The sequence below is a fragment of the Nyctereutes procyonoides genome, unplaced genomic scaffold (assembly GCF_905146905.1).
Source record: "Nyctereutes procyonoides isolate TBG_1078 unplaced genomic scaffold, NYPRO_anot_genome, whole genome shotgun sequence".
Taxonomy (NCBI): domain Eukaryota; kingdom Metazoa; phylum Chordata; class Mammalia; order Carnivora; family Canidae; genus Nyctereutes; species Nyctereutes procyonoides.
In genome coordinates, this window is record NW_026575128.1 from 10,720,754 (window position 1) to 10,746,844 (window position 26,091).

Consider the following 26,091-nt stretch of genomic DNA (forward strand, 5'->3'; position numbering starts at 1 on the left):
GATACCTGAGTGTTTACTACATGTCAGACACTGAGAGGGACTTCCCATGAGTTGTGTTGCTGAACCCTCACAGTGACCCCAGGAGAGCGTTCTTTTTCCTTCCATCTGACATAGGAGGGAATGCGACAAATGCAGGATGCTTGCCGGGCTAGTTTTCCGAGTGGCGGCCAGGCCCGGGGACAAGGGCGCTAGGGAGACAGGAGCGATGGTGGGAGACCCTTGCCGGGCAGTGAGAGAAAAGTCCGAGGGGCACAGGGGAGCTGTTCGCGCTCAGAAGGGCATGAAGAAGCCCCGAGAAAGGAGGCTCCCCGAGCATGCCAGGGCTGCCTGGGCCCGGGCCACCGCCGGGCAGCTCTCCGCCCTCTCCCCTGAGCAGTAGGACCCTGGCGGAGTCACTGACTCCGTCCCCGTTGCCTCCGGTGGGAGCTGGGCGGGAAGACGCGAGGCTGTGGCCTCAGGGCGGACGCAGGGGCGCGGGGGCCACGGCACGGCCAGGAAATGGGGGGGCGGCTGGCGAGCGCTGCTCCTACAGGCTGAGTGGGAGGCGCCGGGGCCGCCCCTGAGGGCCTCCCGGGCCGCGGGCCGCACCCCCCCTGCGGGTGGCAGAGGACGCCTCCGAGTCAGCCCCCCCCCCCCGCCCCCGACCCGGACCCGGACCCGGACCCCGACCCGCCGGGAGGGGAGGGCAGGCCGAGGCGGGCGGGCAGGACGTGGGCGGGGGGCGCGGCCGAGCGGCTAGGCCTCCCGCTCCAGGCCCGTCTGCGTTCCGCTGGGGGCCTGGGGTTACGGGCTGCGGGCCTGGCGCGCGCCCTTTCACCTCGTCGTATCCCCCCCACCCCCACCCCCCGGCCGCTGCCGAGCTCCGATCCGATCCCGGGGCAGGAGACTCGGCCAGGGTCACGCAGCGCTGGGAGGCTCCGGGTCGCGGCGCCCTGGGCGGAGCCCAGAATCCCTCTCTGCGAAGCCCTTTGGCGGAGACGGAGACCACGGGAGGGAAAGTGCAGAGACCACCCTGCGGGGCACGGGGTCCCCCAAACTAGGAGGCCCGCAAGCCGTTTGGGCCCTTGCACCGTTCCCGATGCGCAGACTCGCCCCTCTGTTCCTTCCTCCGCCGGATCAATTCCAGGTCCTTCCAAACTCAGCTCCGGGAAACTTCATCTAAAATGGCTCAGCAAGGAGGCTGGGCTCCAGATAAATAAATATACTATGATCAGTAACTTTCTTGTGCTCCTGTCCTTACCACTTAGACATTGTGAAAAGATGGGCAAAAAGATTCTGTTTATAATAGACACAAAAAATACCAGAGAATGTGCTTAAGAAACAACTATAGGAACAAAATGACAAAATTTACAAAGGGACATAGAAGTCTGTGAATAAATGAAAGTCACACTGCGTCCTAGATGGAAATATCCCATATTGTAAAGATATATAATCTCCCTCGAATTAATTTCTAAAAGTAGTTAAATAAAATTTCCAAAGGGTTTTTAAATTTTTACTTTCCCTTTGGAATCAGCTTTTAAAATTCTAAAATATTTTTTTCAGAAGACTGTCTTTCCAAAATAGTCAAGAGGATTTTGAAAAAGAAGAATCAGGATTCAGAAAGATGCTTGCCCTCCCAAACATTACAGGACTACAATAATTTTTGAGTAAGGCTGGTGCAAAAGTAAATCCCTCCTTAGAAGAGAAAGTGATGAAATGACCTAATGCCATCTGAGAATTTAGTATATTATAGCATATGGTCAGTGGGGGAAAGGGTGGATCATTAAGTAGAGCTGTGATGACGGCCTAATCTTTTGGGGAAAAATTAAGTTACAAACTCACTTCACACTTTCCACCAAAATTAATTTCAAATGAACTTAAGATTATCAATGTAAATAATGAGAAGGGGCTAATATAACCTATAGGTGAATGTGCTCAGAAAAGTTGGATTTGAAAAACTCTTGGTAAGTATAATACTGTAAATAGAATATATAAAGAAAAAAATGACAAATTTGGTTATGTAAAATTTTTTAACATTTCTGTATAAAAACTGGGTAAAACAAAAAAAAGGGGAATGCATCATATGTTAAAAATAAGAGGATGCTACTGTCTTTAATATATAAACAGCTATTACAAATTAAAGAAAGGAGAAGCTTTATGAGAAAAAAACAATATATACAGATTTTTTAAAAACACAAGTGACAACACAGAAAGAAAAAAACTAAGAAATACCTAAGGAAATGCAAATTACAATGACAAAAGATTTTTTTCCTGCCTGAATTGTCAAAGAATAAAAAGAACAGTAAGATGCACTACTGTTGAGTGTGGTCGTTGACTCAACCTTTCCTGAGGGCTATTTGACAAGTAGCTATCAAAAGCCTTAAAAATAAAAAAGAAAAGAAAAAAAGCCTCTGACCAATCAATCTTACTTCTAAGAATTTATCCTAAGGAAATCATTAGGCAAATTCACAAAGAATGTTCAATGTAGTAATGTTTATTGTAGTAAAAATTGGAAACAAACAAAATACTTCTCAAGAGGAAATTGGCTAAACAAATTAATGTACATCCATACACCGAAATATTAAGCGATTTTTAAAGGTTTTGTAGATGTCTTAATATGAAAAAGATGTTTTTCGGGAAACAAAAGATGTTTTTCGGGTTTGTATATAAAAGAGCAAGTAACAGAAAGCATATTTTTGTAAAGGTACATATTCAGAGAAAAATTCCAAATGTACTTTGCTGAACTGTCCAAAATGTTTTATCACAACACGCTAATAATAAGTTTCCCCTTGGGAAACTTAGCGTCTCACCTCGAGGATCCCTCCCTTCCCTCGCACCTCACTCCTGTTTCTCACCGCGAGGTCAGGCTGGGTGACTGGGTCCCTAGTTGGTCAATGAGCTCTCCTGGGCCTCAGGCGCTGCCACTTACGAGGTGCCCGACAGGAATGAAATTAATGAAAGACCCCTTCTCGGTGCTTCCGCGAATGATTGACCAATTGAATGGAATCGAACCGACCGAAAGCCCCTAGGACTGACCCTTCCCGATGGAACAGGAGGAGAGGAGAACCCCAAGTCCGGGTTCCTGTCTTCCTCGACGCTCAGCAGCCCTGTGACCCCGGGCTAGCTGGGTGGCCTCGCTGAAGCTCGGAGGACTCGCCTCTAAGACGTGGCCATCGCAGCTCCCCGGGCCCGCGCCGCAGGGCACACAGCAGGCGCTTAGCGGGGCAGGGGCACACAGGCGGCGCTCAAACGCGGAGCACGTCGGTGCTCAGGGCGCAGGGCTGCGCGCGGGGCGGGGCGGGGCGGGGAGCCTGGCGGCCTCGGGCTGGGTCCGGAGAGCGGCGGCGGGGGCTGCGGCGGGGGCTCCCGCGCCCTCGCACCCGCCGGCCGGGCTGCGGGCCCCTCCCGCGCGGGGAGCCGACGGCCGGAGGCTGCGGCCCGGATCCCGCGCGGCCCGACCGCTGGCGGGGGCGGCGCCTCCCGGCCCGCGGCCGCGTTCGCACCTGTGCGGTGGCAACGGGACTCGCTCGCGGGGCGGGGGCCCGCGGATCCCTGGCTGGGCCCCGGGGGCGCGGCCGGCGCAGCTCCGGGAACGAGGCTGGAGGACCCGGAGGGCCCCGGTTGCCGTGGGCGGTGCGAGCACACGTGGGCCGTCCGCGCGGCCGCGGAGAAGCAGCGGACGGGCGGCCTGCGTAGACTCCTTCCCCCCGCCCCCCAGCCCGGGAAGGAGCTCAGCCCCACTAACGGAATCCGGGGCGGCCGGGGAGGGCAGCGGAGGGGAGGGGCGGTTCCGACCCGGAGCCGCCGGTTTGGGGATAATTACTTTTAATGTCAGAAAGATTTAGTTTAATATCATCTCTATTAGGCCGCCGGGAGGGTAATTAAACGGGCCGCGCCGCAGCCGGCAAGCAGATGGCGTCTGCTCGCTCCGAGGCCGCAGGCAAACAGCGCAAAAGTCAGCGCCTCTCAGGGCCCCGGCGCCCCCCCACCCCTGACGCCCCCCCCCCCAGCCTCGCCCTGGGGCTCCAGCTCCCCGCACCCGCCCTTGCCGGCCGGGGCGGGGCAGCCCTCGGCGAGCTGGAGGTGGGCGCCGCTGCTGGGAGCCCCTGTGGGCCCGGCGCCCGCACGGGAGGATGCCGAGCTGGGGGGGCGTCGGGGCGCCGTCGGGGGCTCGCCGCGCTCGGCCCGGGAGTCTGGCTGCGTCTGCCCAGGGTCCAGCCTGCGGCCCTGGCCCCGGGCGGGCTCGGGGAGCGGCGGAGGCCCGCGCGTGGGCGCAGGACCCCGGAGGGCCTGGCGGTGGGGCCCTGCGAGCCCAGCCTCCTGCCGGGGCCTCTCGCGGGGGCGGCGGCGGAGGTGCGCGCACCCCCTGGGGCGCCGGACTCCCGCGGACCGACTCCCGGACTCCCGCGGACGGAGCTCAACGTGAGGGTTGTGTGTCCAGGTGTGAAGCCGCCACACGGTGCGTGTAGGATGCAGACTGGGCGCCCTGCAGACACCCCCTCCTGGTCTGCTCCCCTTGGGGACCTGGGTGCGCATCAGGACCAAGCCAGGGCGGCCTGAGGAGGTCTGGGGGCAGGGGCCTCCACGCGGCTGCTCACGCCGCGTCCCCCCACCCAGGCCACAGCGCCCCCGAGCCCCACCCCCGGGGCCCCAGGACGGCTGGAGGCCGGGGACCTGCCGAGCTGCGCGCGGGGACCCCGGAGCCGCAGGGGGAGGCGCCCGCCCTTGGGCCAGGCTGGGTTCCAGGCGTGTCCTGCCCCAAGGACAGGGGGCTCCTCAACACGCGCGGGACAGCGTGGGGTTCTCAAGGCCCCGTGGCTGGACCTTGGCTCCCCCAGGTTCACCCCGAAGTCGCGGGGCACCACAGCGGCCCGGCCGCAAGCGAGAAGAGGCGTGTCTGGGCCGCAGCCCTCCGAAGGCCAGGCAGGTTCCGATCTTTCATTCGTTGGGGGGTTAAAATGATTTCTGGAAAAGCCTGTCCGGTGTTGCCCCGGGAGAGGGCGCCTAGCGGGCGCGGGATCCAGCCCAGCTCTCCCGCCCCCGCGGCCGCCCGTCAACAGGGTCCCTCGCCCCATGACCTCAGGGCGTCGGCAGGTGGGGTCCGGCCTCCCCCCGCAGCGCACGGTGCCCCGCACCCCTCCCCGACGTCACCCCACGCGCGGCCCGCGGGGCTGACCCTTGCCCTCTCCCACGCTCCCGCCCGGCTCCAGCGAGCGCAGTTTTCTAGGAGCGCGGGCCTGGTGACGTGGCCGTCAGAAGGCGGCAGGGCGGCGCGGGCCTGGGCAGCCTTGGGCCTGGGCAGCCTTCTGGGAGCTTTCGCCAGGCCCCTCCGCCGGGTCGAGGCTGGGCTGGCGAGGGCGGGGGCTGCGCCCTGAGGGCCCTGGGCCGGGTCTGCGCGCCCAGTACCTCCGCGCCCCGCGGCGCAGGCCGGGCCCCCGAAAGTTCTCCAAGCATCAGGGAAACGCGGGGGCGGGAGTGACGGAGAGCGACGGGAAACCTCATTTTCCGCACTAATTAAGCAAATTTTCTGTACTCTGAAGGAAAGAGAAGAGTGGAGAATAAGAAATGGGGGCGAGGGCACACTGGGCGAGGAAAGGCCAGAAAAGGGACGGGGGTGACAACTGGAGAAGGCAAGGTGGCCCTGCGCGAGGACCGCAGCGTTAATTCCAGATGTTGCCTTTCAAAAGGGCAACGAAATGCAGAACCTGTTACCTCCTCTGCAGGTCGGACCGTTCCTGGGGCCGTGACGTCAGTGCGGGAGAGGAAGGCGAAAGTTACAACTAGTCCTGGGGGTCCGTGGCGACCTCGTCTCAGGCCCGGAAGGACGGACAGACGGACGCGCATCCTGCGTTCAAGAGGATCTGGGGAGACAGAGAGGCCACGCTTTACTTTCGTTTAAAAACGAAAACTAAACTTTTCGTTAATTCGTAATAACACCGACAGAAAGAATCCCCCGCCCCCCCCCCCCCGCCTACGAGAAATCGAGGTGCTGCGGAGGCGAGGACGGAGCAAGAGGGGCCGAGGGACGGGGTTAGGGGCGGGGAGGGAAGATGCGGGCGCGGGGAGCCAGGGCCGCCGGGAAGCGCCCCTCCGCGCTCCCCCGGCCCCTCTTTAAGAGCAAGAATCCTCGCAAGGCACACACTTACCCTTCCTGGTGCCCTAGCCTATCGGACATTTTTAAGTGAAGGGCCCGTGTTTGAAAGGAGGCAGGAGGAAGCAACCGGGAGGGAGCACGGCCCCCACCGCCCCAGGCGCGCCGGACGTGGGAGCGCACCCAAGCCGCCGGGAGGAGGAAGGAACCGGCCTCTTGGCATTTATGCCATCTGCCCTCCTTCCCCCCCAGCCCCCTCCCCCCCCGTCGCCCTAATTGAATTGTCACCTGCCCCTATCCCGCCCCCGGCCACCAGGGCCCCTGGGGACACTCGGCCTGCCAGCGCCCCGGCCCCGGAGGGCGGCGCAGCCCAGCGCGGCCCAGGAGCGGGGCACGCGCGGCCCGGGACACGCGCGCTGGCCGCCGCAATTGGGCGCAGGCCGCCCGCTGCCGGCGCTCGGAACCGCTCGCTCGCTATTTGCCGCGCTCCTCCCGGCGCCCCCCCGCCCCGCCCCGGCGCTCGGCGCAGCTTTTGGAGTTTCGAATCTTTCGGCCGCTGCAGAACGCGGGGCTCCCCGGGCGCGGGCGCGGCCAATCAGAGCGCCGCCTGCGTCCCCTGGCCAATGGCAGGCGCCACATTGTTGTCCCCGTCTGTCTAATGGAGCCCTGAGGAGCAACAATAGAGCGGGCGCGCGGCTCCCTGAGAGTCGGGCAGCGCCGGCGGCCGGGGCGCGGCTGTGCGCAGCGTGCTGCGCGCTCCGCGAGGGGACGCCGCGCGGCGAGGCCGGGTCGCGGGCGGCAGCCACCCGTCCCCAGCCGGGCCGGCTCGGGTTTCCGACGGAGGGCCGGGCTGCGCGGCGTCCCGAGGGGTCGGAAGTTCGGGCATGGTGGCTGCAGGAGGGTGACGTGGCCGGCAGGGACCCGGGCAGCCGGGGCAGCGGGAGGCGTGCGCAGCGCCGGCGAGGAGGACCCGCGCCAGCAGGTAGCGGGGCGCGGGGGGCGGCCGACGGGCTTCGCGGCGCCGGGGGCCTGGGCGCAGAGGCAGCTGAGCCAGGGACGGGGCGCGGGGCGCGGGGACAGGCCCCGGGGAGGCGGGCGCGGCGGGCGCGGCTCGGGCTGGGCCTGCTGGGCCGCGGCGCAGGTGGGGCTCCGCAGCCAGCGCGGGGGCGACGCGCCGGCCTCGGGGACGTCTCCTGGGCCAGCCCGCGACCAGAACGCCAGATTCGGCAGCAAGTAGGGTCCGCGGAGACCCCAGGTTGGGGAGGGCGTGTCTGCCGAGGCTGCCCCTAAACCCGGAGGGGAAGCCAAAGCCGACCGCCTCCCTCCTAGCAATACCTGCCTCTTCCCAAGGCGCCCTCCTTCCGACTGCCCCCGGGCCCCAGGGCTGAAGTCGTGCCGCGGCCTTTACTCCAACCCCGTCCCCCACCTTTGCCTGCGGGGTTTATGTTTTTTTCTTTCCCAGGCACTTCTCTCCCCCCCACGTGGACCCCGAGACCCAGACATCCGCATCAGCTGTTGTCTCTGGGTTGCCCCGGCCGCAGGCTCAGCCCCGACCCCGCGGCTTCGGCCTCGTTTTCCCTGCCCTCCCCAGGCCTGCTCGACCTCCTCTGCACATGCCTCTTCTGTCCAACTCCCCGGAGGCCCGCACCGTGACGCGTGTAGCCCCCACATTTCCACGGGTCCCTGGGGCCCCACGGCCTGACTTTGCTCCTGAGGTGTTTGTTTTGCTATCGGCCTTCACTGTCTCCTAGAGCTGTTCTTTCTGTTCCTGATTTGTCTGACTCTCCTGCTCCCCCCCCCAAAGTAAAAACTTCAGACCCAGCCCCCGAACTCTGTGCCTTGCGCGCTTTGATAGGTCTCTCCTCCTAGCCTTTCCACAAAACGTCACTTCGCCTCGAAATTTTCCTGTTTTGCCCTTGGTGTCACTCTGTTGGGTCAAAATTTTCCTTCTAATGCGAGTCCCATCAGACAAGCATTTCTCTCCACCCGTCTCACCCCAATTAAGCTAAACTTTGGGGGACAATATTTTCCTTTTCAAACCCTCGTTATATCCACCTGAACCAGTGACTTCTCAAACTTTATATGTCTTTTTATTTATTTTTTTTCTAGCGGAACCGCTGATCCAAACGAAATCTTGGGCTCAGCGCGTAAATCAGACCTAAGAAGAAGCGCTCTGGTGGGAGCCGGGTGGGGGATCCGGAGGTACCTGCTTCCAGCCGCTCGGCGCCCACTGGCCCGCGCCCGCCTCGCTGGCCGAGCCGCGTCGCCCCGGGCGCCGCTCGCCGCAAGCCTCCGCTCCTTCCCAGCGCCGTCCACGCCAGGCCCCGCCATGGAGCTGCGCTCCGAGCTGCCGAGCGTGCCGGGCGCAGGCACGGCGGCGGCGACAGCGCCGGGGCCGCCCGTGGCGTCGGTGGCGTCGGTGGCGGCGGCGGCGGCGGCGGCCGCGTCGCTCCCGGTGAGCGTGGCGGGCGGCCTGCTCCGAGCGCCGCCGCTGCTGCTGCGCGCGGCCGAGAAGTACCCGCGGACGCCCAAGTGCGCGCGCTGCCGCAACCACGGCGTGGTGTCGGCGCTCAAGGGCCACAAGCGCTACTGCCGCTGGAAGGACTGCCTGTGCGCCAAGTGCACGCTCATCGCCGAGCGCCAGCGCGTCATGGCGGCGCAGGTGGCGCTGCGCAGGCAGCAGGCGCAGGAGGAGAACGAGGCGCGCGAGCTGCAGCTGCTCTACGGCACGGCCGAGGGCCTGGCGCTCGCCGCCGCCAACGGCATCATCCCGCCGCGGCCCGCCTACGAGGTCTTCGGCTCCGTGTGCGCCGCCGACGGCGGGGGGCCCGGGGCCGCGGCGCCCGCGGGGACCGGAGGCGGCGCGGCGGGCGCGGGGAGCTCAGGTGAGCGGAGGCCCGGCCTGGCGGGGGCGGGGGGGGGCGGGGCGCGTCCTGGTCCTCGGACCCGAGGCCCCTTTCCGCGCGCCCGACCGCGGAGAGCTCGCCGCGCCCCCAGGCCGCGCGCGGTTCGGGGCGCAAACACACAAACTCTTTCTCCGCTTTCTGAAGAATTAGCCCCGCTCTCCCCTGTCCCCGCGGGCCCCGACGTAACCGCGAGGGCCCCGCCTGCGCACTGCGCTGTCTCCCCGCGCGGAGACCTTCCCCCTGGTTCTGCTCCTTGCCGCCGGCCGCCTCCCGGGCTCCTTCCCAGCCCTCTTGAGAGGCCGGCCCTCTCCCAGTGCCCCCGGCCCGCACCCCTTTCTCTAGGGATCAGGGCACCTCTTCCTTCTCTCAAGTTGCTCCTGCTCCGCAGGCAACCGCCTGCGGTGCCCGTTCCTTCGGTCCAGCTTTCCCCGCTCGTCCCGGGTTTCTCAAGACCAGGAGCTCTCTCGCGTCCCTCCATCCCCCCACTCTTCGAACCCCCTACTCCCTGCCTGGCCCCACCTTCAAGAAACTGCCAAATTTTTCTAGGGAGGGGGAAATTAAGGCTGGGGCCATTGGGGGCCCTCTCAGCCCTCATCTTGGGAGTGAAGAACTTAGGTTTTAATTTCGCAAAGGGTGGCTTAGAAATAAGGGCTCTATTTCTGCCGGCAGAAAGGCTTGGGAGCGCTTAGATACCGAAGGCGCCTTCCCTAACCGGCTCCGCGGCCCAGGGCCCGAGGGCGCCGAGGGCGGGGTTCGCTCTTGGGAATGCCGGTGCAGAGTGGGGTCCTCTGTGCAGTAGGTGGCTGAGGTGGAAGTTGTATTGTCTCCTGCTTGAACTCTGGGCTAGACCACTTGTCCAGGTCAGGGCAGCCACTAGGAAGGGGGAATAAGGCTGGAGGTGTTGGGGGTACAGATGTGCAAGAGGGGACCTGGACATTGAATTTACAGGGCACAGGTGGTTGGGGCTCTGGGTACGGAGAGAGTGTGCCCTGCGGGCTAGCGGAAGTGAGACCGAGTGTAGCCGGTGGGAGAGTTGCTGGAGAAAAAAAAAGGGGGGCCTGGAGCCCAGTGAATGAGGGTCATCGGTTCGGAGAGGGAACTGGGGTCCACGGGGCTGATGTGCTGGTGGCGCCGTCACCTCCCCACCGCAATCGCTCCTCACATCCCCTTGTCTCCCCTCCTAGAAGCCAAGTTACAGAAGTTTGAGCTGTTCCCCAAGACGCTGCTTCCGACCGGCCGCCCCGGCAGCCCGCAGCCGCCAGCGGGGAAGCCCCTGTCGCCCGACGGCGCGGACTCGGGCCCTGGGACGTCCTCCCCGGAGGTGCGGCCGGGCTCGGGCTCGGAGAACGGAGACGGCGAGTCCTTCTCGGGGTCGCCCCTGGCCCGGGCCTCCAAGGAGGCAGCGGGGAGCTGCCCGGGCAGCGCAGGCCCGGGAGGCGGTGGCGAGGAGGACAGCCCGGGCTCCGCCAGCCCTCTGGGCTCCGAGTCCGGCTCCGAGGCGGACAAGGAGGAGGCCGAGGCGGCCCCCGCCCCCGGGCTGCCCGCGGGCCCGGGTCCCCGGCAGCGGACGCCGCTGGACATCTTGACGCGCGTCTTCCCGAGCCACCGGCGGGGCGTCCTGGAGCTGGTGCTGCAGGGCTGCGGCGGCGACGTGGTGCAGGCCATCGAGCAGGTGCTGAACCACCACCGCGGGGGCGTGGCGGCCGGCCTCGGCCCCGCCGCGCCCCCGGACAAGGCCGCGGTGGCAGCGGACGACGCGTGGCCGGGCCGCGTGGACGCCGCCGCCGGGGGCCCCGGGCTGCCCGCGCCCCTGCAGGCCGCGCCCGCAGCCCCGCCGCACCACAGACCTCTGCTGGCCGGGGCCGTGGCGCCGGGGGCGCTGGGCTCGCTGAGCAGCCGCTCGGCCTTCTCGCCGCTGCAGCCCAACGCCAGCCACTTCGGCGCCGACGCGGGCGCCTACCCGCTGGGCGCGCCGCTCGGCCTCAGCCCCCTGCGCCTGGCCTACTCGGCGGCGGCGGCGCACAGCCGCGGCCTGGCCTTCATGGCGCCCTACTCCACCGCCGGCCTGGTGCCCACGCTCGGCTTCCGGCCGCCCGTGGACTACGCCTTCAGCGACCTCATGCGCGACCGCTCGGCCGCCGCGGCGGTGCACAAGGAGCCCAGCTACGGCGGCGGCCTGTACGGCCCGATGGTCAACGGCGCCCCCGAGAAGCAGTAGGCGGGGACCCCCCACCCCGGGCGCCCTGCGGCCTCTGCCCAAGGGTGGTCGTCGCTCTTGTTTCGGAAGGTGGGTGGAGGGCTGAGCGGAAGGGGGCCGGCGGGCGAAGTCAGAGGGGCGCGGCCCGGGGTCACCCGCCGCCCCGCCAGGCGCCTGCAGCCCGTGGAGGCGGCCAGGGAGGCCGCAGAGGCCGCGCCGCCCGCCCGCGCCCCCCTCCGCTCCCCGCCGCGCAGGATGCTCCGCAGTCTGTCCTCTGTCTCCCTCTCCTTATTAAATTTTTTTTAAAAAATATTCGCTCTAACAAATATAAATTTAGGATGTATAAATCTCTTGGCACTGAGTCGAGTCTTTGGGACACATTATATATCGATATCAAATGTAAAAAAAAAAGGAAACAAGTTCTAAGGTGCACTTTCCTCGTTGCGGTATTTGTCGCTCTCTTTGTTGCTTATGCCAATAAGCATGGGTTTCCTTGGTGCAGTGTGAGTTTTTATATATGTATAAATCTATATATAATCTATACATATATATATACAAGCCAGTGTATAATGTTATAAAATGGAATTCTAAGTTATTAATTGTAATCTGTAGGTGATCTCGGTATTAACGTGAAAAATATTGAAAAAACAAGCAAAAAAAAGGACAAAATGGAAAACAGTAGACTATGCGCGCATTGTACTTATCAGGTTTTATAGATTAAATATATTGTGAACTCGGGACAATCCTGCCCCCGCGCTCTCGCCTGCGGCTGCGCGCCCGGCGGGGAGCAGAGCCGGAGGCCGCAGCCGCCTGGCCCAGGGCCGGCCGCGCGGAGCGGCTGCTTCGCGTTTCCCTTCGCATAGACAGGAGCTAGAAATAAATGTTATTTTCTAAGACAACAGCCCCGAATCCCGTCCCGCTCCTCGGGCGGCCGGCTTGGAGAGGCGTCGCTGTCCTGTCGGGCGCGCTTGGGGTCCGGAGCCGGGGCCCCGCGCCCCCCCCGCCCTCGCCCCCGCCCCCGAGCGACCAGGACCCAGGCTCCGCGGCGCGAGCGGCCCCGACCCCGAGCGCCCGGGCCCCTTCTCCGCGGGCCGCAGATTTGGACGCAGCCCGAGGGCGCGCCGCGCTCCCCTGCCCGGAGCTGGGGCCCAAGGCGGCCCGACGGGGGCTGGCGGCCTGGGGCGGAGGGGCGCCGCGCTCGCCCGAGGCAGGTGATCGGCAGCCGGTCCCCCCCCCCCCGCGGGGCGCCGTCGAGGCTCCCGCCGACCCCCCCCCACGGCCCCCCCCCACGGCCCCCTCTCCGGGAGACGCGACGCTCCCTCCCCTCGTCGGGCCGGCGACTTCCCAAAGTAAACTTCGGGGCGGCTCGGGTTCCGCCAGGCGGTGAAACTTAATAGCAGGACAAGAAAACGGTTTAATAAAGAAGGGCTTTAATAGGGAACTAATTTGATTGAGTTGCCTAATTCCACTTTAATTGGAAAGGGGTTTGGCTGTTTGGTTATAAAGTGCGAGGGTGACGATGAGCCGGAGGTGGGGGAGAAGCAGCGACAGAAGAAAATGGGGGGCAACAGAGAAGGGGCGCGAGAGGGAAAGAAGGTAGAAAGGAAAAGGGGAGAGTGGAGAACGAAGAGGGAAGAGTTTGTAGGAAAAAAAAGCGGAAGGCTAGAGAAGGGCTGGAGCTTCTGGAAGCTGGGCTTTCTCGCCTTTCCCACGCTGCCCGCTGCGCCCCCGCGGCCCCCGCTCGCCCAGCTTCCAGCCGCGCCGTCCTGGCCTCCGCCCGTCCCCGTCCGAGGGGACCCGAGCCCACGCTGGGCTCCTGGTTGCAGGAGGGACCCTCACGGAGTCCCCCGGAGCCCCAGGTCTCCTGCAGGTGCTGACGCGGGCCCCAGGGGTGGACACCCGAGCTTCCTAGAGATCAAGAGGAGTACTTCACCCTCAGCGCAAACCCGGAATATCCAGGGACTCGCTCGTCATTCGGTCCATTTTACAAAGGAGGAAACTGAGGTCCCGAGTGGTCTGTGGACTTGTCCAACCCCCTTTCCTCTGCACTGTCCCGGTGGACTTCCTGCTCCTGCCTGGGCTGGGTGGGGGCCCCGCAGCACCCGCTCCGTGTGCCCCTTCGGCTCAGAGGGGAAGCTGTTGCCCCAGCTTGGCTTGAGCGCACAAGGACTGGGGAGTCCCGCTGCCCCCGCCCTGTGCCCCTCGCGGCCCAGACCCGCCTTGGAACCCCAGGGCTGCCGGCCCCACCCCTGTCGCCTGCTGAAGCCCGGCACCCGCACAGGCCCGACCGCAGCACCCACTGGGCCGTCAGGGAGACTGAGGCTGAGACCCACAGCGACGACCCAGGGTTGGTATTCAGGTTCCAAGGAGTCAGAATCCGAACCCAGGACGCTCAGGCCAGTTGTTAGGCGGCCGTGGTGAGAGCGGGGCTGGCCTGTGGGCGCCTCCGTGGCGGAGCAGCCCTGGGATTCCAGGTGTGCGAGGCCGCGCGGCAGCGCCTCTCCTCGGTGGGTGGGGGTTTCCTCCTCGTCGCCAGGGCCCGCCGTTCTCTCCAACCTTCCGCCAAGTCCGGGGAGCTGCCCCGGCCTGGATACTGGGAGGACCTGGGCCTGGGTGGCGGTGGGGAGCTGGGACTATTGTAGTCATTAAAACTTCCTTTCTGCCTCTTCCTCCTCCTCCTCCCTCCTCCTCCTCCTCCTCCTCCTCCTCCTCCTCCTCCTCCGTAGCAACAGCAGCAGCTACACACTCCTGAGTACCTACTGTGTACCAGGCTCCGTACACAGCACATTCCGCACAGGCTCCTGCTCAGTGGGGGAAAAAGAAACCAGCTGGGATCCGGGCTCTGTTCTGGTGCTTTATTCATTCACAGATTATTACTTCAGTCAGCAAGTGTTTACTAAGTACTTAGTGTGTGCCAAACCCACTTCTAGGGGCCTGGGAGACATGAGGTGGGACACAGGCACCAGCTCTCCACCTGAAAACTTCACAGTGCGTGTGTATGGGCAGGTGGAGGGAAGCAGCTAAACAGGCCAGGAGGCCGCCCAAGGACAGGGGAGTTAGGGCACCTGCCTCAGCTGCTGTGAGGACTGACGGAGAGATGCATACAGTGCTTTTAGCTCAGTGCCTGATTCACTGTAATGCTCAGACACTGGTGTGGATATGGTCCCCTGTCACAGAGGAGTAACCAGGTCAGAGGGCTCTAGTGACTGGAGCAAATTCCCCTCATAAATCCTCTAACATCTCTCAAGTTATAGCAGGTGCCCTGCCCTGAGCAACAGGCCACAGAAGGGTCAGCAGATGGGAGAGAGTGGGTCCTGGAGATGCTTCCCAGGGGAGGGGAGGTGGCAGCTGAGTTCTGAGGACACCGGTGAGGGCAGCATTGTGATCCATGGCAAGAAGTTGGTGGCGGAAGAGCAGGTGGAGAAGGAGGAGGTGGGGACAGGTTGTGATGTTGGACAGAAGTCAGAGATCAGATCCAGGGGAACCGCACGCTCTGCGGTAAGGGGCCTGGGTTTCAGAGTGAGAGGACTGGGGGCCAGGACAGCGTGCTGCTGAGACCTGCATTTGGACAGGATACATTATTAAGGGGATGCCAAACCCATTTAAGGAGGAATCATGAAGATGGTAGCACCAAAAAATGAACAGTGGGAACAGGGACAGGGACAGAAAGGGCTGACTTCAAGAACTCTTGGGAGCCAGACCCTCCACCCTTGATCCAGTGAATCCTGGGGGAAGGAAACCAAGAGGAGGGTTTGTGGATAATCACCAGGTATCTGGGCTTCTTGATCTTTTGTGGGTAACAGAGTTATGGGCCCCTGGAGCAAAGACAAGATTGGAAGGTGAGGAAAGAATGTCAGTGTTCAACATACAGAATTTGAGAAACTTATGGGGCTTCTAGGTGTGGACACCAAAGGGTAGAAAGAGTCAGCATGTGGGTGGCAGCAGGGCCTTGAGAGGTATGAAGTGGCCCAACCCTTTCCTCACACTGGACAAAGGACTTCTTTAGTGGAGGCCACAGGCCTGGGAGTAGGGGTTGTTGAGACCCCAGACATTGAAATTCTACATCTCACCTTTCCAGTTCACTCCAGGAAGCCTGGTCTCTGAAAATCATTCTCTTAACATTTTGCCCCCTGTGAAGGTCATTGTCCTGAAGCAGGACCCTGGGCAGCCTGTCTCTGGCTTTACTGTGTCACCAATGAAGCTTAAACCTCAGGGGTCCCCACCGTGCAGGTCCCTTTCAAACTTCCTCTGCTCTCTACTTCCTAAGGCTTTAGCTTCAGTGGCTTTCTGCCCTTTTCCCACTTGTCCATCCCCACCTCACCATGCCCTCTGAGCTCCTCAGAGTTACCTAACAGACCATGCACTTTCCTGCATCTTTGCCCATGTAAGTCCTGCTTGGAAAGCCTTACCTTTTTCTTCTATTTTGAGGACCATCCTCACTTGTCCCAAGGCCCAGTGACAACAATGAAACTTAAAGTTCAAGATTCTTCACTTGGAGAGTAAGATGGTGGTGGGGTAGGAGGACCCTAGGCTTACCTCTTCCCACAAATACAAGAGGCCACATCAAGGAAGGTAGGAAGTGTAGAGATGCAGCTTGGGAGACACAGGGAGAGTGGCTGCTGCCCCGGGGAGGGAGCCATGGTCACAGAGAAAGGCAAAAGCCAAACTAGCACACACAGGAGTACAGGGGGAAAACAAATCCCCATAGCAGTTGGCTTGGAAAGCAAGAGGACCTGAATTTCATGAGTTCTTGCAACCAGCAGGGTTTAAAGCCTCAAGTTTTAAAGGTCAGTGTGCTTGGCTCTAGGAGAGCCTGAAGGCCATTCTTGCTCTTGAAGAAAAGGCAGAACAAACAGCCTGTAGACATACAGCTTGGAAACAGTGATTTCAAGAGTGCCTGGAATACACAGTGGAGAGGTTAGTTGCTCACCTCAGAGCATGGCCCCAAGAGGCAGCTGTCATGAAAAGACTCCTCTGGGAACAAAGGAACTAGCTGGCACCATTTCCCTTCCCTGCCCCTCAACATAAACAAAGCAGCACCAACACTCGCTACCTAACTTGCTTACACCAAGCCCTGCACCCCATGCTTCAGAAGAACCACCTTTCCCAGTTTTACTTGCCTTGGCCCAGTATGGCAGGGCCCCCTCAAGCAGAAGACTGGCCCAAACGCCTGCCAACACCACATCTCCTGACCTGGAAGTTTTGTGAGGCCTTGGTTCTGGTGGCAGTGGCAACAGGTATTTCACAAGCAGACAAGAGCACACCTAGTGATAATGTGACACACACAGGCCAGGGACCAAACACTGTGTACAACAGTCAAAGAGAACTGCAGCAGACCCCTGGCCTGAAGAAAAAAGTGGCCAGGACACAACAGCAGAGTACATGTGGCACACATTGGAGAACCTGTGGAACAGAGGACATGCTACAGGGCACTACAAGACCTCTTCTTCAGAAGGCTGTTAACCTCAGGAACAGGAGACATAGGGCAGCCCTGGTGGCTCAGTGGGTTTGGCACCACCTTCAGTCCAGGGTGTGATCCCGGAGACTCGGGATTGAGTCTCTCATCAGGCTCCCTGCATGGAGCCTGCTTCTCCCTCTGCCTGTGTCTCTGCATCTCTCTCTCTGTGTGTCTCTATGAATAAATAAATAAAATGTTTTAAAAGAAAAAAGGAACAGGAGACATAGCTGACTTTTCCTAATGCAAGCACAGAGACTTAGACAAAATGAGAAGACAGAGGAATCTGTCTCAAATGAAAGAATAGGACAAGGCCACAGCTGGAGATCTAAGCAAAACAGAATTAAGTAACATATCTGAATGGAGAATTATTTTTTTATTTTTATGTTTTTAAGATTTTAATTTTTTTCAAGATTTTATTTATTTATTCATGAGAGACACAGAGAGAGGCAGAGACACAGGCAAAGGGAGAAGCAGGCTCCAGGCAGGGACCCTGATGTGGGACTCGATCTCGTGACTCCAGGATCATGCCCTGGGCCAAAGGCAAGCACTAAACTGCTGAGCCACCCAGAGATCCCTATTTTTATTTTTTTATTCTTAAAATGAATTTGTTTAAGTAGGCCCCACACTCAGTATGTGACTTGAACTCATGACCCTGATATCAAGACCTGAGCAGAGATCAAGTTGGACTACTTAACTGAATGAGCCACCCAGAGGCCCTAATATTTTATTTTATTTAAATTTTTAAAAAGATTTATTTATTTGAGACAGTGAGAGAGAGTTTGGGGTGGGCAGAGGGAGAGAGAGAATCCTGAAGTAGACTCCCCACTGAGCACAGAGCCTGACTTGGGGCTAAATCCCAGGACCCCAAGATCATGACTTGAACCAAAACTGAGAGTTGGCTGCTCAACTGACTGAGCCACCCTGGCACCCCAAAGATTTTATTTTAAATAATCTCTACACTCAATGTGGGGCTTGAACTTACAACCCTGAATTCAGGAGCCACATGATCTATTGTCTGAGCCAGCCAAGCACCCGCCTGATGGAGAATTTAAAGCAGTGATCATAAGGATACTCACTGGACTTCAGAAAAGAGTGGAGAACATCAGTGAGACCATTAACATAGAGATAAGGGACAACATAGCAGAGGTAAAAGGCTTAATAAATGAAATGAGAAACATGCTTAGTGGAATGAACAGCAGCCTAGAAAAGCAGAGGAAAGAATTAATGACCTAGGAGACAGAGCAATGGAAACTAATCAAGCTGAATGAAAGAGAGAAAAAATTATGCAAAGTGAGAATAGATTTAGGAAATTCAGTGACTCCATCAAACATAATAAGATTTGTGTTGAGGAGTCCAGAAGATGAAGAAGAGAGAAAAAGGGCCAGAGTATTTATTTGAAGAAATAATGGCTGAAAAATTCCCTGAGCTGTAGCAAGAAGCAGATATCTAGATCCAGGAGGCACGGAGAACCACCAGGACATATTGTAACTAAAACCCAAAATATAGGGACACCTGGGTGGCTCAGCAGTTGAGCATCTGCCTTCAGCTCAGGGCGTGATCCTGGTCTTGGGATCAAGTCCTATGTCAGGCTCCCTGCAAGGAGCCTGCTTCTCCCTCTGGCTATGTTTCTGCCTCTCTCTGTGTGTCTCCATGAATAAATAAGTAAAATCTAAAAAGAAAAACCCAAAATATAGTTATAAAGAAAAAATATTAAAAGCACCAAGATAAAGGAAGACAGTTACATACAAAGGAAATCCCATAAGGCTCTCAGTGGGTTTTCCAGCAGAAACTTTCTAAGCCAGAAAGGAGTGGTGAATGGGAAGAACCTGCAGCTAAGGATACTCTATCCAGCAAGGTTATCATTCAGAATAGAAGGAGAGATAAAGAGTTTCCCAGACAAACTAAAACTAAAGGACTCAATGACCACTAAACCAATCCTGCAAGAAATATTAAAGGGGACCCTTTGGGTGGAAAAGAAAGACCAAAAATGATGGTATGACGGTAGGAAACAAAAAAGCAGTAACAATGAATATTTCTGTAAAAAAAAATCAGTCAAGGAACTCACAATATAAAAGATGTAAAATATGACATCATATACCAAAAACATGAGGAGGAGAGGAATAAAGAATAGTTTAAACTTAAATGTCCATCAACTTAATCTAGACTGCTATATGCAGATGGTATTCTATATATATAAACCTAATGGTAACCACGAATCAAAACCACTAAAGAAAACCAACAAACCATGAAAGAAAGACAAGAAGGGATCAGGGAAAATCATCTGAAACAAGCACAAAACAAATAATAAAATGACAGTAAATACCTATCTACCAATAATTGCTTTGTGTGTAAATGGACTAAATACTCCAAAAGACATAGGATAACAGAATGGATAAAATAACAGGACCCATCTATATGCTGCCTACAAGAGACTAATTTATACCTACAAACACCTGCCACTGAAAGTGAGAGGAATGGAGAAACATTTATCATGCAAATGGTGTCAAAAGAAAGCTAGAGTAGCAATACTTAGACAAAATTCCCTTTAAAACAAACACTGTAACAAGAGACAAATGAGGACACTATATAATAATAAAAAGGACAATCCAACAAAAAGATATAACAATTATAAATATTTATGCACCCACCATGGGAGCCCCAAAGATATAAAACTGTTAATAACAAACATAAAGGAGCTAATCAATAGTAATACAAAAAATAGTAGGGGACTTAAACACCCCACTTATATCAATGGACAGATCATCTAAACAGAATATCAACAAGGAAACAATGGCTTTGAATAACACACTGGACCAGAGAGATTTAACAGATGCATTCAGAACATCCCATCCAAATACATCAGAATACACATTTTTTTTCAAGTGTGCATGGAACATTCTCCAATATAGATCACATATTAGGACATAAAATAGGCCTCCACAAATTTAAAAAGATCAAAGTCATGCCATGCCTCTTTTCTTTCTTTCTTTTTTTTAATAGTATTTCCTTTTTTAAAAGATTTTATTTATTTATTCATGATAGTCACACACAGAGAGAGAGAGAGAGAGGCAGAGACACAGGCAGAGGGAGAAGCAGGCTCCATGCAGGAAGCCTGACATGGGACTTGATCCCGGGTCTCCAGGATCAGGCCCTGGGCTGAAAGCCGCGCTAAACTGCTGAGCCACCCGGGCTGCCCCCCACCTTTTATTTTAAATATTTTATTTTATTTACTCATGAGAGACAGAGAGAGACAGACAGAGAGAGGCAGAGACATAGGCAGAGGGAGAAGCAGGCTCGATGCAGGGAGCCGGATATGGGACTTGATCCTGGATCCCAGAATCACGTCCTGAGCCAAAGCCAGACAACCGCTGAGCCACCCAGGTGTCCCATCAAAAGTGGTTCTAACAGGGAAGTTTACAGCAACACAGGCCTACCTAAAGAAGCAAGAAAAGTCTCAAATAAACCATCTAACCTTACACCTAAAGGAGATAGAAAAGGAAAAACAAACAAAGCCTAAAACCAGTATAAGTAAGGAAATAATAAAGATTAAAACAGAAATAAATGATATAGAAACAAACAAAAAACCCAAATAGATCAATGAATCCAGAAGCTGTTTCTTTGAAAAAAATCAAAATATTGATAGACCTTTAGCCAGATTCCTAAAGAAAAAAAAGAGAAAGATCCAAATAAAGTCACAAATGAGAGAGGAGAAATAACAACAAGCACCAGAGATACATTATCAGAGAAGGTTATGAAAAACTATATGCCAACAAACTGGACGACCTTGAAGAAATGGAGAAAATCCTAAAAATATAACCTACAAAATGAAACAGGAAGAAATACAAAATTTGAACAGACCAACTACCAGCAAAGAAATTGAATCACTAATCAAAAAACTCTCAACAAACAAAAGTCCAGGAGAAGACAGCTTCACAGGCAAATTCTACCAAATATCTAAAGAAGAGTTAATACCTATTCTTTTTAAATTATTTTTAAAAATCGAAAAGGAGGGAAAACTTCCAAAGTCATTTTAGGAGGACAGCATTACTCTGATACCAAAACCAGTTAAAGACACCATGAAAAAAGAGAGCTACTAGCCAACATCTCTGATGAACATAAATGCAAAAGTCCTCAACAAAATTTTAGCCAACTGAATCCAACAATGCATTAAAAACTCATTTATCACAGTCAAGTGGGATTTATTCCTAGGCTGCAAGGGTGGTTCAGGCTTTGCAAATCAGTCAGCATCATACACCAAATCAATAAGAGAAAGGATAAGAACCATATGATAATTTCAATGGATGCAGAAAAAACATTGGACAAAGTACAACATCCATTCATGATAAAAACCCAAATGGAGGTTTGAGGTACCTAGGTGGCTTAGTCCATTAAGCATCTATCTGCCTTTGGCTCTGGTCATGACCTCAAGGTCCTGCGATTGAGTCTCATGTGGGGCTCCCTTCTCAGCAGGTAGTCTGCCTCTCCTCCCATTTCTGCCATTTCTGCCTCTCTTTCCTCCCATTTCTGCCACCTGTCCCCTGCAATCTCTCTCTCTCAAATAAATAAATAAATACAATCTTTCTAAAAAGTAGGTTTAGAGGGAACATACCTCAATGTAATAAAGGCCACATATGAAAAACCCACCACTAACATCATCCTTGAGGGGAAAAACTGAGAATCTTTCCCCTAAAGTCAGAAACAAAATAAGGATGTCCACTCTCATCACTTCTATTCAACATAGTACTGGAATTCCTGGCCACAGCAATCAGACAAGAAAAATAAATAAAGGGAATCCAGCTCAGTAAGGAAGAAGTAAAACTCTCACTCTTTGTAGATGATATGATACTATATATAGAAAATCAGGAAGACTCCACCAATGAACTGCTAGAACTGATAGCCCAGAAATCACAGGATACAAAATCAATCTATAGAAATCTGTTGCATATCTATACATCAACAATGAAGTAGCAGAAAGAGAAATTTAAAAAATAATTCCATTTACAATTGCACTAAAAATAATAAGGTGCCTAGGAATAAACCTAACTGAACAGCTGAAAGATCTGTACTCTGATAATTACAAAACACTGATGAAAGAAATTGAAGATGACACAAAGAAATGGAAAGACATTCTATACTCATGGGTTGGAAGAACAAACGTTAAAATGCCTATACTACCCAATGCAATCTACACATTTAATGCAGCCCCTATCAAAATATCAACAGGATTTTTCACAGAAGGAAAAAAAACAATCCTAAAATATATTTTTATGATTTTATTTATTTATTCATAAGAGAGAAAGAGAGAGAGAGAGGCAGAGACGCAGGCAGAGGGAGAAGCAGGCTCCATGTAGGGAGCCGGATGTGGGACTTGATCCCGGGACTCCAGGGTCATGCCCTAGGCTGAAGGCAGCACTAAACTGCTGAGCCACCCGGTCTGCCCACAATCCTAAATTTTGTATGGAACCACTTTAGTGGTTCTTTAGTCTTTAGACCCTGCATAGCCAAAGCAATCCTGAAAAGAAAAGGAAAGAAAAGAAAAGCTGGAGGAGTTATAATTTCAGACTTCAAGTTGTATTACAAAGCTGTAGTAATCAAAACAGTATGGTACTGGCACAAAAATAAGACACATAAATCAATCCAAAAAGAAGAGAAAATCCAGAAATAACTCCACAATTGTATGGTCAACTAATCTATGACAAAGCAGGAAAGAATACCCGATGGTAAAAAGACAGTATCTTCAGCAAATGGTGCTGGGAAAACCGGACAGCAATGTAAAAAAGAATAAAACTGAACTGCTTTCTTAGACCACACACATAAAATAAATTTAAAATGGATTAAAGACCTAAACGTCAGACCCAAAACCATAAAAATCCTAGAAGAGAGCACAGGCAGCAATCTGTCAGGCATCAGCTGTAGCAACTTTTTTTCTAAATAGGTTCCCTGAGGCAAGAGTAGCAAAAGCAAAAATAGACTACTGGGACTTAAAAAAAAAGATTTATTTATTTATTTATTTATTTATTTATTTATTTATTTATTTATTTATTTATTTATTTATTTATTTATTATAGACATAGAGAGAAAGAGAGGCAGAGACACAGGAGGAGGGAGAAGCAGGCTCCATGCCAGAAGCCCGATGCGAGACCGGATCCCGGGACTCCAGGATCACACCCTGGGCCAAAGGCAGGTGCTAAACTGCTGTGCCACTCAGGGATCCCCCTTAAAAAAGATTTTATTTCTTTACTCATGAGAGACACAAAGAGAAAGGCAGAGACATAGACAGAGGGAGAAGCAGTCTTCCTAAGTGAGACTCAATCCCAGGACTCCAGGATCACTACCTGAGCCAAAGGCAGATGCTCAACCACTGAGCCACCCATGTACCCAAACTATTGGGCTTTATTTTAAAAAAATGCTTCTGCACAGTGAAGGAAACAATCAACAAAGGCAATGTATGGAATCGGAGGAGACATTTGCAAATGAGAAAGAGCAGCAAACCAAGAAACAGACTCTTAACTATAGAGAACAAACTGATGGTAAGTGGGGAGGGGAGGGGTGAAATCAGTGATTAAGGAGTGTACTTGTCATGATGAACATAGGGTGATTAAAATAAAACAGAAAAAAAAAACAAAACCAAACTCCCTCAAAACTACTGGAATGGAGATCTGAATGAAAAATGGACTTTAGTTAATGTGAATGTATCTATATTGGTTTGTCAATTGTAACATATGCAGCACTCGAAAATGTTAATAATAGACAAAAGTGAGTATGGGGTACATGGGAACTCTTTGTACTGTCTTCTTAATTTTTGTGTAAATCTAAAATAAAGTCTTAAGAAAAAAATAAAAGGCTCCTTACCTATACAGGTCCCTCTCAAGTTCTTGCACTTTGTGCACATGGTCAAGTGGCTTATTTTTCTTAAAGTTTCAGGCCCCACTAAAATTGTTACTATTAATATCGCTACATACAAATGACCCCAAAATTTAGTGACTTAAAACAATACCATCTTGTTATCTTATGATACTGGGAGGTCAGGAATTGGGGCATGGCATGGCTGCGTTGGTCTTTTGTTCCATACAGTGTTGATGGTGATCTCCTGGTGGTATCCAGCTGGTGGATGTGTTGTCTGGAGGGTGACAGCTTCAGTCACATGTCTGGTGCCTTTGCATGGGTGGCTGGAAGGTTGGGCTCTGCTGGACCACTGATTGGGGCACCTACCTGTAGTCCTTCCCTCATGGTGGCCTAAGAGTGTCAGACCTCTTGCATGCTGACTCAAAGTTCCAAGAGCAGATGTTCCAGTGAACAAAGTAAAAGCTGGAAGGCCCTTTATGACCTAGTCCCATAGGTTAAGAATGTGACAAGACTACTATTTGCAAGACTGACACCCAAGTCACATTGATTTAAAAAGAGGGAATTGATGTCTCTCTGCAGAGGCTTCTGCAGAGAATAAAGCCTGCCTGCTGGAAAACCAAGCTTTCGGTGTAGGTGAATGTTTGGCCATTTCAGCCCTGAATAGTCTTTGTTTTAGCATTTTAGGTTAGAAGCTTTATAAAGAATGTTACAGGCTTTTCCATTTTCTTTTCCAAGGAACACTGAGATGCTTCAAGCTTTCTTTGATTCAAATTCATCTCAGGATGTACATGATAGGGCTGTGAGGTCTTACTGGATTGACGGTTCACTGGCTTATGCACTAAAGATGCAATATTTCTGGGATTTTCTGATACACTTTTAATTTTCATTTATTTATTTATTTTTAGGATTTTATTTATTTTTATTTTTTTAATTTTTATTTATTTATGATAGTCACACACACACACACACAGAGAAGCAGAGACATAGGCAGAGGGAGAAGCAGGCTCCATGTACTGGGAGCCCGACGTGGGATTCGATCCTGGGTCTCCAGGATCACGCCCTGGGCCAAAGGCAGGCACTAAACTGCTGCACCACCCAGGGAGCCCTAGGATTTTATTTATTTATTCACGAGATTCCAGATTCTGGGATCACGCGCTGAGCCAAAGGCAGGCAGACGCTCAACCCCTGTGGCACCCAGGCATCCCTGATACATTTTTTTTTAATTTGAAAACCATTTATTTTGAAAAATTTCAAGCATATAAGAAAGTTGAGAGAAGAGTATAATAAATTTTATATATCCATCATATAGTTTTAATAATTAATGTTTTGCCACATTTGTGTCACCCAGTTTTTTCTTTGAAGAATTAAAGGCAAATTATAGGCATTGTGAAACTCCAGTGTGAAATACCTCAGTTTGCATCTCTAAAATATGAGATGGGGCACCTGAGTGGCTCAGTGGTTGAGTGTATGCCTTTGGCTCAGGTCGTGATCCAGATTCTGGGATCAAGTCCCATATCAGGTTCCCTGAGGGGAGCCTGCTTCTTCCTCTGCCTGTGTCTCTGCCTCTCTGTGTGTCTCTCATGAATAAATAAATAAAATCTTTCAAAAAAATAAAATAAGAGACACGTTCTTACAAAACCACCATATCTAATACATTATTAATGTTAAAAAGAAAAGGGTGGTGGGGCCATCCTTTTATGAAGAAACAATGAGAGGATCCATTGTTTGTAGAGAATTATAAACAGTAATAATACTGACTACAAGTTGATCTGCTTTTTATTTTTAAATTTATTTTTATTTTTTTAAGATTTTTTATTTATCTATTCATAGAGACACAGAGAGAATGAGAGGCAGAGACACAGGCAGAGGTAGAAGCAGGCTCCATGCAGAGAGCCCGACGTGGGACTCGATCCAGGATCTCCAGGATCACGCCCTGGGCTGCAGGCGGCACTAAACCGCTGCACCACCGGGGCTGCCCCATAAATTTATTTTTAGAAAAGATTTATTTAAGGGGCACCTGGGTGGCTTGGTGGGTTAAGCATCTGCCTTCAGCTCAGGTCATGATTCCTGGGATTGAGCCCTGCCTCAGGCTCCCTGCTCATCGGAGAGTCTGCTTCTTCCTCCCCCTCTGGCTCTCCCCCTGCTTGTGCTCTCTCTCTCAAATAAATAAATAAAATCTTAAAAAAAGAAAAAGAAAAAGAAAAGACTTATTTTAGAATGGGGGAGGGGCAGAGAGAATCTTAAGCAGATTCCACGCTGAGTGTGGAGCCAGACACCGGAGTCAATCTCAGGTCCCTGAGGTCAAGAATTGAGCTGAAGGGATCCCTGGGTGGCGCAGCGGTTTGGCGCTTGCCTTTGGCCCAGGGCGCGATCCTGGAGACCTGGGATCGAATCCCACGTCGGGCTCCTGGTGCATGGAGCCTGCTTCTCCCTCTGCCTCTGTCTCTGCCTCTCTCTCTCTCTCTCTCTCTCTCTCTCTCTCTCTGACTATCATAAATAAAAAAAATTAAAAAAAAAGAATTGAGCTGAAACTAATTATGTACTACATGTTGGCTAATGGAATTTAAATTAAAAAAAAAAAAGAAAAAAAAAAGAACTGAGCTGAAACCAAGAG

General features: G+C 54.1%; 1 protein-coding gene across 1 annotated transcript; it reads left to right on the forward strand.

Annotated features, from left to right (window-relative positions):
- Positions 1–6,799: 6,799 nt before the first annotated feature.
- DMRTA2 (DMRT like family A2) lies at positions 6,800–12,200 on the forward strand. The gene is made up of 3 exons (XM_055341933.1): positions 6,800–7,052; positions 8,180–8,955; positions 10,161–12,200. The coding sequence occupies exons 2-3, from the start codon at positions 8,400–8,402 to the stop codon at positions 11,192–11,194; spliced, it is 1,590 nt and encodes a 529-aa protein (XP_055197908.1). The 5' UTR covers positions 6,800–7,052; positions 8,180–8,399; the 3' UTR covers positions 11,195–12,200.
- The last annotated feature ends 13,891 nt before the right edge of the window (positions 12,201–26,091 follow it).